Here is a 14,691-nt window from a genome sequence, read left to right as displayed (position 1 = left end):
TGTAATACATTACACCATAGCTCACACTGGGGCTATTAAGTCAATAAACGTGTACAGTCATGTTCTAATTTACGTCAAGTGTCTACAAACAATTCTAATATGCTCAGTATTTTAATAACTTAACGTTTAAAACAGGAACATATGTAGATAAGAGTAAATTCAAAATGTTCAGCTTTATATAAACATTTTACAAAACGTTTTAAAAACACTTAGCAAGGACATTGATGATAACCTCATCAATAAGTGAATTTAAGAACTGCTTTGGCAACATGTATAATACACATTCCGTTTCTTTATTACATAGACCTCATATTTAACCTTCCCTTCTTGACTTTCTCCCACTGGAAAATGAAACCAAAAAGATTTTTAGCATAATTCATTTTATTATATCATCAAGGAAACATTTCCAGGTTTATTACCGATTTCAGTTTCAAAACAAACTGACTGAAACTTAAGAGTCTTTACTATCTAGTGGTCATCAAAAAAATGGGTAAGCATATAAACAATTAGTACTCCAAATTCAATGACAAGAATCTTTTCTATCTAAAGCATTTTTTTAAAAAACTGCAGAACAATCTAAAAACCTGTTCATTTAAAGCACTTATGTATCAAAATAATGTATTTCGGTTGGTGATGGATATCACAAATAGAACATAAAAGGTGTCACTTCTCCAATACCATTTGTTACATTCTGTTCAATTTTGGGTTTCCCGCTATCCATCCCACAGGTCACTTAAAATACAAAAGCGTGCAAATTAAACAGGTTATTTAAAATGAAATAAAGTTCAAGGAGAACAAAATTTAGAATTAACTTATGAGGTAATCTTTACTTCCATTGTTCAAGTATCACAGTTCTAAGAAATGCCTCTCTTTTCAAAGCCTATTTCATTGAAGATGTTTGTCTTCACGGAGCCCTTAGTTCTAGAGCTCCAAAACAAATTAAATAAAATCCCATGCTTCCTAGAATATTAAGTACCATGCAGCATAGCATTAAAAGAATGTTAACTAACTTTAAAGGCAGAACTGTCTTATATTTTACTTTCTGACCAATTAAAAGTAAGTTCATTAAAATCACTTGAAATTATGCGTTTAACTTGAAATAAGTTATTAAAATTCCAACCTAAATACCTATAAGTAGCTCAATCCCTCTACTGCCCAATGAGTGGGGCTAAAAGCCCAAACAGAAGAGCATCCAGAGCGTATGGAAATGAACACTGAGAAGCCACGCTCCCCAGAGCCGATGCACAGCACCCTTGGGACTAAATGCACACGCTCCTTTGGGGGACGCTAAGTGTCTGTCATCTCTCCCTACACAACCTAAGAGTTCTTAAAGCAAGTCAGAGTGGACCATCGAACTGCAATACCCCATACTTGCCAGTGGTCAGCCAGTTGGGCTCAGAGGCCATGTACTGTTCGGCCTGCCCCGGCCGCAGCCCAACCTGGATCTCAGCTTTTAATGTCCGTATGCCGCAGAGAGGGGCAGGGTGGAAGCCGTTCAAAGCCTGATGAAACGGAACAGTAAATTCCCACTTCCTATCGCCTGTCAACTTCCTATAGTTCAAATCACCCTTGAATAAAATTAAATGTGCCTTCTGTAGTTCAGCATACAGGTCAGGAGCAACCTGAGACATGACGCAGAATTCATGAGGCAGAGTCCAAAATATATGATCCTGGTAAACCCACCTGCCCATGTTAATATAGGTTTCCCAGGCAGCCCCACACTTGGACATGCACTTTTCATCAGACTCTTTCATTTGTTCAATTAACCAGTTAAAATCATGGATAGTAGTATCAGACACAAACCACGGAATCGTTTTTCCATAAAAATGGATCTCAGTAGCCAGTTGCGAGGACAACAAAAAGTCAGCTAAAACTAAATCTGTAACAAGTTCAAACCCAGAATTATCCAAGACGATATCTACTCTGGTAATAGACGCTTTTTCTCTTGTTTTCTTGCAGTTGGTAAGCAGTGACCACAGATGTTCCATGTCATTCACTAAAATCAAAGGTTTTAGTTCCTCCAAAGAATTAATTATATTGGTTTTCTGAGAACTGGTGTCCCCACCTGATAGAGACAGATCACACTTATTCCCCCACAGTGAAATCTGAAAAAGAAAAAGTACAAAACTTTCACTTTTCTTTTGAATACATGACAAAAACTCTATTGTATAAAATGGGGGGAGGGGGCGTTGCTAGAACTATTCATAAAATTTATTTCTACAACATGCTTAACATAAAATATCCATCAGATCTACAACTTCTCTAATAACACAAAGATTCTGTTCCCATCATGATGTACAAACAAGGTTAAGACAATGAAACATTTAATTGGTCACTATGTAATAATTTTTTTAAAAACTAGTTTGAATGATGTTAACGATCTGTACGGCTTTGTACAGCTTAAATCAGAATGATTTTCATCTTGCAGATATTAGAATATGATCACACTGTAAAAAGAGGTTACAAAGTGTATTTAAAAATCCAAAGTCAAGGGACGCCTGGGTGGCTCAGTTGGTTAAGCAGCTGCCTTCGGCTCAGGTCATGATCCCAGCGTCCTGGGATCGAGTCCCACATCGGGCTCCTTGTTCTGTGGGGAGCCTGCTTCTCCCTCTGCCTCTGCCTGCCACTCTGTCTGCCTGTGCTCGCTCTCTCTCTCTCTCTGACAAGTAAATAAAACCTTTAAAAAAAATAAATAAATAAATAAAAATAAAAATCCAAAGTCAAGAGAAAAGTAAGTTCCCTGTTCCCTCACATTCCTCCCCAAACTGCTGTTTCTTTTACTAGTTGTATAATCTTGGGACCAGGCACACTCTCCAGGATTTAAGTCTCTTACTTGAAAAAGAAATTGGGCAAGCTGATGTCTACTAAAGACCCATCCAACTCCAATCATCTACTACTCCATTTTAAATTGAAATAATACTCAAGCTTATTTTATAGAAAATGGTACAGAGCCCCTTTAAGCTGTCATTAAATGACGTGTTTAGGAGTACATGCTCTAGAATCAAACAGACATGGGTTCAAATCCCAGCATTTCCAGTTAACAGCCATTGGTAAAGTACCTACGCTCCTGAAGGCTCAGGTCCCACAGTGGAAAAATGACATAACAGCACTTACCTGGTAGAGGTACTGTGAGAGGTGACATGATACTGTCCTGTGTTTTATTGTGTGTTTAACTAACACACCCAATACTCCATAAATACGAGCCAAAACAGACTCTACTCTTGTGTGATTCAAAGACGAAAATGCACATTCTAAGAATATTATTTTTTAAAAAAAGACAGATGAAGGAGAAGAGTAAATGAAACAAGATGGGATTGGGAGGGAGACAAACCATAAGTGACTCTTAATCTCACAAAACAAACTGAGGGTTGATGGGGGGAGGGAGGTGGGGAGGGGGGGGTGGGGCTATGGACATTGGGGAGGGTATGTGCTATGGTGAGTGCTGTTAAGTGTGTAAACCTGGCAATTCACAGACCTGTACCCCTGGGGATAAAAATATATTATATGTTTATAAAAAATAAAATAAAATAAATAAAATCTTTTTTAAAAATTGGGGAAAAAATCTTTAAAAAATAAAAATAAAATAAAATAAAATAAAAGACAGATGAATGGATGTTTTTAAGGCTTACATAGTAAGTGTCCATCTGATGCAGAAACCCAACCATGTGGGCGGCGGCACCCCTCAGCCAACCTCAGGGTCTCTGTCTGCCGCCGTTTCCTTCACACCACCTTCCAGTTTGTAATTCCACGTTGAGTCCTACCATTACTTGACTGTCAGAAGTCCCTTGAGATTACAAGTTCTACCATAGCAAGGACTGTCTGTTTTTCTCCCCTTCACAGGCCCAGCATCCAGTTCAACAGAGCAGGCGTTGAAATGTTCATGTGGACAGTGGGCTTCTAAAAACAGATCAACCTTCCCTGCAAACTAAAATACCCTGGTTTCTTGCAGGAGGTGAACTTGCTGGTTGTCATGAGTACTAACGGAAGGCGACTCTGGCCTCCTTTACTTGGCCACATTCAATGACAGAAAACAGAGTGCTATTCCTTCTTCTTCACAACTTAATATACTCGTGGGACAAAGACCTCCTCAAAGACTGTTCCCGACAGGATGGGCCAGCTACGGGTAAGGGCGGACATATTACTGCTTTTCTTCTTTCTTTTCTTAATTCTAAACTAAGCATAAAGGACAATTCCAACTGGGGGAAATAACAAGGCTTATTAATAATACCCCGACAACTTTTCTTCCGAACTCTAAATAAGCCTTTCCCTCTTAATCATCACACAGCTTACTCTGGTTGCCCTCAAAGTTTTATCAGGATTCTGCAGTCTCTATTTTCAAAGTATTTTCAGAATACTAGGGACATTTAACACCTCTTCTTGGTCCAGTCATCCCTCCCTGAGTCACGTTAATAACAGACTTCCCCTTGGGGCGCGTGGGTGGCTCAGTGGATTAAGCCTCTGCCTGAAGCTTGGGTCATGATCCCGGGGTCCTGGGATCGAGCCCCACGTCGGGCTCTCTGCTCAGTGGGGAGCCTGCTTCCCCCCTCTCTCTCTGCCTGTCTCTCTGCCTGCTTGTCATCTCTGCCAAATAAATAAATAAAATCTTTAAAAAAAAATTTTTTTTTAATTTAAATAACAGACTTCCCCGTCCAGCCTTGTACCCCGTCAGTGTGTCCTGAGAAGTAATCCTTGTAACAAATCAATCCTTGTTACTCCTCTGATGAAAACCCTCTAACAGCGTTTAAGTAAAGTGTGTAAGTAAAAACCGAAATCTTACCTTTGCTTACGAGGCCCTTCCAGGCCCGTCACCTCGATCGCGTCCTGCAAAATCCCCTGGCAACTTCCCTCACACACCCGCCAGTTTCCTACCTCGGGTCCCCTGGCAGGAACGCTCCCCCAGACCTGCATTTGACCCACTCCCTTCACCTCCTTTGCAACTTTCCCGTCACCTTCTGGGGCCCTTCCCTGGCAGCTCCACTTAAAACTGCACCCCTGCATCTCCCCCAACATCCCCATTCTCCCGCCCTGCTTTATCACTCTTCGTGGCATTTCCTAAGAGCACCTTCTTCTGGAAATGTTTCTAACTTTTTCTGGGAGATGAGGGCTGGGGATACTGCGGTGTAAAACCCCACATTTTCAAATAGTTCTGATTCTAATAACACATCTTACGGATGTGTTCGAATGAGAATGGGAAAAACTAAACTTAATGCAAGACTGATGAAGAAATGTAATAAAACCGTATTAAACAGGCCACTGACCACCTGATGGTGACAGCAGGCTGGCTGTCCTAGGCTCTGTGCTCCAGGCTGACGCGACTGCATCTGCTTCCATTCTCACGAGGTATACAGTGCCATCCTTATCTAACAGATGAAAAAACTGTAGCTCAGAGACATGAGGTCACTTGCCTCAGGTCCAACACAAATAAGTAACAGAACCAGCATTCAAGTCCAAGTCAACTTCGGCCGACCAAATGACTGTGAAGTACTCTCTCAAGAATGACCGAGGCTAGGAAGCCAGAGGACTGGTGTGCCACTAAAATCACCTCCAGCTGAAGAGATTTCAAAACTCGTTTTCAGAGATTAAGTGGATTTTCAGCTCCTGAATAACACTATTGTTAAAATGATAAAAAGTGGTTATAAGTTCAATGACAATATATACACGTGCTCTGTTGTTAAATCAAGGCCACTTTATTTTTTAACTGTTTAAACACACAAATATACTCAGGAGATTAATTATCATGTTTACCTGAAGAAGTCTGAAAAATTCGTCTTTCAGCTGATTTTCATCCAGGTCTTCGATGGCTGTTACCACCTCTTGTAGGTGAGTACACAAAGCAATGATAGATTCCCGTGACTCAAAGAAATTTTGGTCTTTTGATTCTTTAAATACATCAAAGTCATCAATTGGTGGACTATAGAAGGAGAAAAACATATAGGAGAAACATTTATAGAACTCTGTATCTTTTTTTTTTAACATTTGGGTAATTGTAGTTTTTAAAGAAAAGAGAGTAGAAGCAGCTAATCTCAAAAATCACCGGTAACAGAGACTGTATCAAACATAAATCAAGGGGCGCCTGGGTGGCTCAGTGGGTTAAGCCTCTGCCTTCAGCTCAGGTCATGGTCCCAGGGTCCTGGGATCGAGCCCTGCATCGGGCTCTCTGCTCAGCAGGGAGCCTGCTTCCTCCTCTCTCTCTGCCTGCCTCTCTGCCTACTTGTGATCTCTGTCAAATAAACAAATAAAATCTTTTAAAAATAAATAAATAAATCAAGTTACAAAAAAAGAATAATTATCAAATTACATAAAATAAATCAATTTGATCAAATTACACAAAATAAATCCCCGAAGTCATTTTAGTTCACTGTCAGAAGTTCCCTAATCAAGTTTTTTACTGGAATTCGAAATAATTATAGTGATGTATCAATAATTATTTATCCAGTTAGGGTTTCCAGAGCAAAAGTAGAAAGAAACAACATTTCAAGATAATTCAGTTGAACAAACATTTTCTTGGTGTTAAGTGTGGCAGGGTGCCACGAAACAAACATATAGATATCAATATTTGAACACAATATGGCAATTACCAATCGAGTCAAACAAAGTACTATGGGAACCCAACAACTACTTGAGCGAAATCAGAAAATATTAATGTCAATTTTATTATAACAAATTTTGACCATATATATATATATATAGTTTTTTGGGTTTTGACCAATGGTGATGTATGTATTGGGGCTTTATGCTATCCTATGAGGGATCAAATAATATTAATACTGGCCTAAGAACAACATAACTAGCAAGGTATAAATAAGAACATCGGACACTTTATAGAACCAAACACAAAAGACATTCAGATCACCTGATCTTCTTAAGTAGCTACTTTTTTTTTCTTTTTTTTTTTTTTTTAAGATTTTATTTATTTATTTGACAGACAGAGATCACAAGTAGGCAGAGAGGCAGGCAGAGAGAGAGAGGGAAGCAGGCTCCCTGCTGAGCAGAGAGCCCGATGTGGGGCTCGATCCCAGGACTCTGGGATCATGACCTGAGCCGAAGGCAGAGGCTTTAACCCACTGAGCCACCCAGGCGCCCCAAGTAGCAACTTTTTCCAAGGGTCATCTACCTTATGACAAAAACAATGTGACTGATGTGGGACTGACTTAAAAAACAAACACATACCATAATTTATACATCCTCTGGATTGCTATCTCCTTCCAGTCTCCTAGGAAGCTACATCCTTATTCCAAGGATGCTGCTATTCCTCAAAGCACTTCTAGAATTTTCTTTAGAACTTGTGGCACATTATTGAATGTCCTATCAGCGACAGCACATCCTTATCCTTTGGAGTTTGGAGCCAAAGTCACTCAGAGCAATTTCAGCAGAATGATGTGTGTAAATAGAATGGAGTAATAGATTGTTTTTAATCAAAAATGAGTAACAACTAAAAAATAGTGAGGCTAATTTTTTTTAGGCTGTACACTGGCTCTGAAAGAGGTTCCAAAGAATTAAAAGATGTTTTTGGCAATGAAGGCATTACTGAAACAAATCAGTCTCTCAGGGTGACTTAAAAAGATAAAAATTATTTGGAAGCACTGGTTCAAGTGTAGGGTCAGCAAACTAGCTCGCAGACCCAGTGTGGCCCACCACCTGTTCTTGTATGACCTGTAAGCTAAGAACAATTTTTATATTGCTGAATGGTTGAAAAAAGAATATTTTATGAAATACGAAATTTAAATTTCATGTCCACAAAGAACATGTTATTGAAGCATAGCCACACTTCTTCATTTACGTACTGCCTGTGGCTGGTTTGCATGGCAAGGACAGAGCTGAGCAGCTGCAAAAAGACCATGTGGCCCCCAGAGTCTAAAATGTTTACTATCCTGCCCTTTACAGGAAAAGTTTGCCAATCCTTGTTCTAATGTTTTATTAATAAAATCATTAAAGCCACACCTCGTATTAAGAATGAGCCTTGGGGCACCTGGGTGGCTCAGTCGTTAAGCATCTGCCCCTGGCTCAGGTCATGATCCCAGGGTCCTGGGATCGAGCCCGCCCACCAGACTCCTGCTCAGTGGGAAGCCTGCTTCTCCCTCTCCCTATCCCCATGCTTGTGTTCCCTCTCTCGCTACATTTTTCTGTCAAATAAATAAAATCTTTAAAAAAAAAAAAAAAGGATGAGCCTTATTCCTTGTATTTAAGAGTAAACATATATATTTCTGATTTTAAAAATGTTTGCTATTTTAGAATCTACTAAAGCTGTACATGTGCGTAATCTACGACCCGGTTATTCACTTCTAGATGTACACCCGACAGAAATACAGCAGTCTGCTCATGAAAAACATGTGTTCGAAGGTTTGTAGCAGCATTCTTCACAAACCCCGAACTGGGAACTACTCAAATATCCATCAACAATAGAATAAACAGATTGTGATATATTCATATAACACAATACGATACAGCAATGCAAAGGATTCGTGTTTATATGAAACAATATGGATGAATCTCGCCAACATAACGCTGAATGGAAAAAGCCGGACATAAAATTATATCCAATATAACCTCATTTAAATGCAGTTTAAAAACAGGCAAAACTAACGCAGGTCAGGATAGTGTTATCCTTGAGGGGTAGGAATGGCAGGACCAAAAGGGGCCATATGCGAGGATTCTGCCTCTTCATCTGGGTGCTTGGGACATAAGCGCGTTCAGGTAAAGACTGCCGAACACTTAAGATATGTTCTGGATGCATATTATACTTTAATAAAAGTCGTAAAATGTCTGTTTTCTCCATACTTTCATTTTTCAATATCTGAAGTATATTTACTTAATATATTTAAATTTTGTATATGGCTGACATTTTGAGTCTTAGATTACTCAACCATTTAACACTGATAAAAACTAAAACATACACCTTGACAAAGAAAATTTTAAGTCTATTTCTCCATAAGGGACAAAATCAACATAAACTTGTCTTAAATAGTGCTTTGTGATTCTAGAAGTCAAGACCCTTCTTAGTCACTGGAGCTATCACTGGCCCAGCACAGGAATTCCACCTATGAAACGGACATTCAGGGGTGCCTGGGTGGCTCAGTGGGCTAAAGCCTCTGCTTTCGGCTCAGGTCATGATCTCAGGGTCCCTGGGATCAAGTCCCACATCGGGCTCTCTGCTCAGCAGGAAGCCTGCTTCCCCTCACTCTCTGCCTGCCTCTCTGCCTACTTATGATCTCTGTCAAATAAATAAATAAAATCTTAAAAAAAAAAAAAGAAATGGACATGTAAAAACTTTCAGTACTAGTTCTACTATAGAATATTTCTTCCTTACACTGACCTAAAACCCGAGTTCTGCTAAAAATTCCCTGACTTTGAGCGTCTGCCACAGGGATCACCTGAGGAGAGTTCCACATTCATGACTAACATCCTTGTTCCTGCAACTTAAAGCTAAATCGTCCCTTGACCCCTTTTAACAAGCTGTTCCCGAACCTGTGCCCATCAATCCAGGCAGGATGTGCAGAATCTCTCCGAGGCATGGAAAGAAAACCGCTGCCCAGGCCCCACCACAGACAAATTAAACCACCAGAATTTATTTTAATAAAATGATTTCAAACTCTTCATGTTAAAAAAAAAATGTCCTCCCCAACTGGGTTATAAATGTGTAGCCAGGTTCATAAACTTCCACCCTAGTATTTTTTTAATTCTGAAACCAATCTATCTCTAAAATCAAACTCAGAAACATATTCCTTTTACCTTTCTAACTTTCAAACCCCTCCAACCCCGTGCAGGGAGCCACCCCATGTTTCAACACTTCAGCAGCTTTGGTTCATACCATGGATGTTTTTCAGAATTATGAAACCATCAGCCAGAATTTCACTCACCTTAGTCCTTGACAGACATCCAAACCCACTACTTGGAAAAAGATGGTTTAATGAGGGATCTAAGCTGATTTACATAGACTAGGGTCAAGTACTGGCTATACCACTGACTAGCCGTGTAACCCTGGGCAACCGATTAGCAGCATCAGACCTCGATTTCCTCAGCAGAAACCATAGAATGCTACACTTCACTGGGCTGCAGTCACTGGAAAGCAGCTGGTGTTCAATACACGACAGCTCCGGTAGTGGCTATCATCTCACTCAGATGTCTCCCATGTGCCAGATATTTGAGAGCGTATTTTGCTTTCAGGGCAAAAGTTTTAAAATATGTTTGTTTATTCAACAGTGGGTGCAGGGTGAGACATGATCAATTAATTTAATTAAATACCCTTATTCAGCAAAAATAAGTTGTGACTTTAAAAAATAAATTCTAGTGGTGCCTGGGTGGTGCAGTTGAGCATCTGACTCTTAGTTTCGGCTCAGGTCATGATCCCAGGACCCTGGAATCAAGCCCTGTGTCGGGCCCCTGCTGAGCACAGAGTCAGCTTGAGATTCTCTCCCTCTAACTCTGCCCCTCACACTTGCGCTATTTCTCTCTAAAACTAAATAAAATCTTAAAAAAGAATTTTAATTTAAAAAATAATTTCTAGGGACGCCTGGGTGGCTCAGTTGGTTGGGCGGCTGCCTTCGGCTCGGGTCATGATCCCGGCGTCCTGGGATCGAGTCCCGCATCGGGCTCCTTGCTCGGCAGGGAACCTGCTTCTCCCTCTGCCTCTGCCTGCCTCTCGGCCTACTTGTGGTCTCTCTCTCTCTCTGACAAATAAATAAATAAAATTAAAAAAAAATAAAATAAAAAAAATAAAAAATAAAAAATAATTTCTAAAGATTAAAACAGAAAAAGCTAACGAATACACTCAAATTGTTTCCCCAAATAATTTATTTTACTATTAGTGCTAGTTTGATCAATTGCTTTTAATTATTCTTTCCTATTTTTAGGGACAGCTTCCAAAGAATTCCTCTTATCTAGCAAACCTGTAGTTTTGTAACCAGTGACCTAAAAGGATGATCCACATTACATTTTCTTCTCTCTCTAAATCAATTCCGTATCAGAATTTTCCTAGGAAAAATTAAATTAGTATAAAGAAGCCTATAAAAAGTGATTTTGATATGTGTTTAATTTTTAAAGTCTGTCTCCATTCTAGCCATCAAAAAAGGGCTAAAAATTAATGAAGATAGTGCAAAAAACACTGTCGTGATTCACTGTTCTGTTGTCTCCTTACCCCAAAATAACGGACATATTATCTTTTTTATAAACAAAATATGCTTCCTTTGTCCTATCTTGTTTCACTGAAATAATTTTTTCAAATTAACACTTTTTGCTCAATACAATTTTATTCTAAAAGTAAGTCTTTGTAAGGATTTTTAATTCTTAAAATTAAAGTGTTTAATCTTAAGTTCCCACTTCAGATATTGTATCTTTTATAATATTTCATTTTTAATAATCTCAATACCAGATGTGGGGGTGGAACTTACAACCCTGAGGTCAAGAGTGGCATGCTGTACTGACTGAGCCAACCAGGCACCCTCTAATACTTCACCTTACATCAATTCTGGCAACTGGGTTATAACCGCCAAGAATCTATTATATCAGTAACATTTGCAGAAACATCCGATACTGCCGTTAATATCTGCTGAACTGAATTCCGGCTTCCACTGGTTTTTATTTTTAAACATATCATTTTATAATTTCAAAAAAGCATCAAGTCATCTAAACATTTATTTGTTATATACTTACCTCTGGATAATTGCTTCATGAATTCTACGATACATGTAGCATTCTACATACAACCAAGGAGAGTAAAACCACCTGGGTTTTCCATCATTTTCATTTAAAAGACTCTGTTGATATTCTAGGTACTGATTCCATATGTCAGTATCAACAAACTTCTCAACAAAAGGGATTATTGGTTTATCTGTTTGCAATTCATTTCGTAATTTAGAAAGAAGAGAAATTGCTTTCTTTTCAGCTTCTGTGCCTTTCTGCAGAAACATGAAAAAATTTTTAAATGCTTAAAAATATGTGAATAATCTAAATATATAATTTATATAGGTAAATAGTTAATTTATATAGGAATAAGTCCTCTAGGATAACACATTTTTAAGGTCCTAAACTAAAGAAAGAAAAAAAAAATACTAGATTTCAAAGCTACATTTTATGTCTTTTACAATTATATAAACACTGAAATTCAGAATTCTTAAGTTGAAAATCAAAGAACACACACATTATCCTGTCCTACCTATTCTGCCTTTTTTGTTTGTTTAAGGTTCTTCTAAGGAACCAGAGCTCTTCTCTAGAGGAGAAATGATCCTTACCAAAGATGGAAAACTACTAATGTGCTTCTATTAGAGTTAACAAAAAATTAAAATTAAAACACAGTATTACCTCTCCATGTTTTTCAAAAAATTCATTTTTATGTCGATGCAATGTATCAATAGCCTTGGTTAGGATCTGTGGTATTCTGTCTTTAATTGTAAGATACGCAAACGATCTAGAAAAGAGAGTCACATACATAGTATGTTACTTAGTGTTAATACCAGCAGACTGGCCATCTTCCAGTTTCATTTGAATTAAAATTCCTTTTCTTACAAGCATTATAAAGTAAGCCACCATTGTCTATTATATTAAGACAGGAAAATCCGAAAACTTCTCTGGTGTTACATGTCATGAAAGCTAAACATTCTTGGTGCTTCTAGTCCCAGATTCTCCCCTTCAGACTGTTCCATGATTCTTATCTTTCCCATTCTCTTCCTTTTATTTTCTTGAATCAGAAACTGACTTAACAATATAATAGGACAGAAAAAGGATTTATCCTTTAAAAAAAAATAGGATAAAATAATTTATACCAAACTTCAAACAGGCTCTTGTTCGGGTTTATTACTTACTAAGTGACTTCACATACTTAGATGAATGAGGCAACAGATGTAACAACGTGTGAAAGCCTCTACTGTGCTAGAACATGAGGAATAAAAGATATTCATAAACCAGCTTTTCTCTTAGTCTATATTCTTAGCCCATTTTAATTCTCTTCAAAGGTTTTCTCTCCTGCCTTCTCTACCTGCACAATGACTCCATCCATCTACTCTGCCCCCCCAAAATTAAGGCATGTTACCACTGCACTCTCCCAACCAAAAAATCAGAAGAGTTTCCAGAATTGTCAAAGAATGAAAAAATCTGGAGGAAAAACTTGAGCATACTTGCATTAAAAAAAAAAAAAAAACCTACAGTACTCTGGATGTTAGGCATACAAAAATCAAGATTTATAGATTATCATTTTATATATAATTAATTTTTAAGCAAATGCATATCATTCAGCTAGAAAAAAGACTTCAGGAAGTGATGAAATTCTGTGTATTTTTAGAGCACAAAACTTAGCTGACCAGTTCATTTATATCTTCAGATCACCAGACACAAAATATAGTAAGCAGGTTCTGGGGGAGTCAGAAGTTATATGCAGATTTTCAAAAAAAAGAGGAAAGGAGGGGTGTTGGGGCCCTAACCTCCACCCACCCCCACCTTATTTAAGGGTCAACAGTACTAAATTTCCTCAAGGTTTCCTCAAAGAACTGCATCTGGGAGGGTAAAGTCCGAGGCCAGAACTAAGGTAGAGCCAGAGGAACCTAGAGCTCAAAATTTAAGGTTCCACACACTCCCTTATATTTTGCATGACTGAATGAGTGCCTGCTCAAATTTTGGGCCATTGGTGCTTCTCCAGCCTCAACCTACTCCTGTTAAGGTCAATTTCCTCTAGTTACCCCCATCCCCCCCCTTTTTGGGGGGCAATATTTTGCAAGACGTATCTCAAAATACAAATTTCGCCATCCAATTTATACAAATACGTATTTTTTATGGTCGCCCACAACTTTTATCTAGAAATCCGTGATATGACACGTAAAAAGCGAGAACCTCCAGGCACTGATAGTGAGATCACGAATTAATCTCAACAGCAATAGGAAGAAACATTTCTCAGTAAATCCAAGATTCCTAACTTCTGCAGAAAAAGGAGGCCTCCGAAAGTGCGTTTATTAGAGGAAATAAATAAAAAATGATTAAAGCCATGCCGCTGTAACACCCTGAAAGGGGGAGAGAGGAGGCACAAACTCTCACGACGGTCACGAGTAAAACAAAACAAAACAGCAGCATCCGATCACAAGTTAACTGTTCGCCATAAATGATAACATAAGCCTACTAAAAGGCCTGAACAAGGACAGGAGACAGAAGCGGGGTGACCCGAGGATTTCGGCGGGGTGCGTCGTCCGCTCCCAGCAGTCAGGGAGAAGGCTGGAAGCCGATCCGAGCCCGGAGCCCGGCGGGCAGCCGCAGCCAGAGGGCTCGGCCCCCAGCCCGGGCCGCCTCGCTCCCCGCCAGGAGGAGGGAGCCGAGCCAGGGCACTAGGGAGTGGGGCCCAATGACCGGACCGGGCGCCCCCGGCCCGCCGCAACTCCCCTGATGGCTACCCAGACGTTCCCGACGAGGCCCGGCTTTCCGCAGAGGCGGGGAGAAGAAGAGCAGCGGAGGGACTGGGCGAGGAAAGAGACACGAACCCTTCGTCCCGTCCCGAGAGAGACGCCGGAGGTGCTGCCATCACCCCCGCCACGCCGGTGCCGGCGCCGACGCTCACGTCGCGCCGCTGCCGCGAGATAGGCGGTTCCGGCGCCAAGGAGGGGCTGAGAAAGGGCGGGGCATGGGTTAAAAAAATGCGTTTGAATGAAGAAACTTTATTTGGTGCCCACGCAAGAGACAAACAACGGCCGGCAGGGCTGGAGAGCGACATCTTCC

At 39.7% G+C, this 14,691-nt stretch overlaps 1 protein-coding gene across 2 annotated transcripts; it reads right to left on the bottom strand.

Moving 5' to 3' along the window:
- Nucleotides 1–371: 371 nt before the first annotated feature.
- On the bottom strand, nucleotides 372–14,609 carry ARMT1 (acidic residue methyltransferase 1). 2 transcript variants are annotated; one of them, XM_047734891.1, is made up of 5 exons: nucleotides 14,457–14,609; nucleotides 12,298–12,403; nucleotides 11,650–11,894; nucleotides 5,746–5,911; nucleotides 372–2,105 (listed from the first exon to the last, which is right to left on the bottom strand). In XM_047734891.1, the coding sequence occupies exons 1-5, from the start codon at nucleotides 14,495–14,497 to the stop codon at nucleotides 1,338–1,340; spliced, it is 1,326 nt and encodes a 441-aa protein (XP_047590847.1). In that variant the 5' UTR covers nucleotides 14,498–14,609; the 3' UTR covers nucleotides 372–1,337. The 2 variants fall into 2 exon arrangements, with proteins under 2 accessions (XP_047590847.1, XP_047590846.1); XM_047734890.1 differs by having other exon boundaries at nucleotides 14,370–14,591.
- Between the last annotated feature and the right edge of the window lie 82 nt (nucleotides 14,610–14,691).

Source organism: Lutra lutra, chromosome 6 (genome assembly GCF_902655055.1).
Source record: "Lutra lutra chromosome 6, mLutLut1.2, whole genome shotgun sequence".
NCBI lineage: Eukaryota > Metazoa > Chordata > Mammalia > Carnivora > Mustelidae > Lutra > Lutra lutra.
This window is presented reverse-complemented; position numbering and strand designations above follow the sequence as displayed.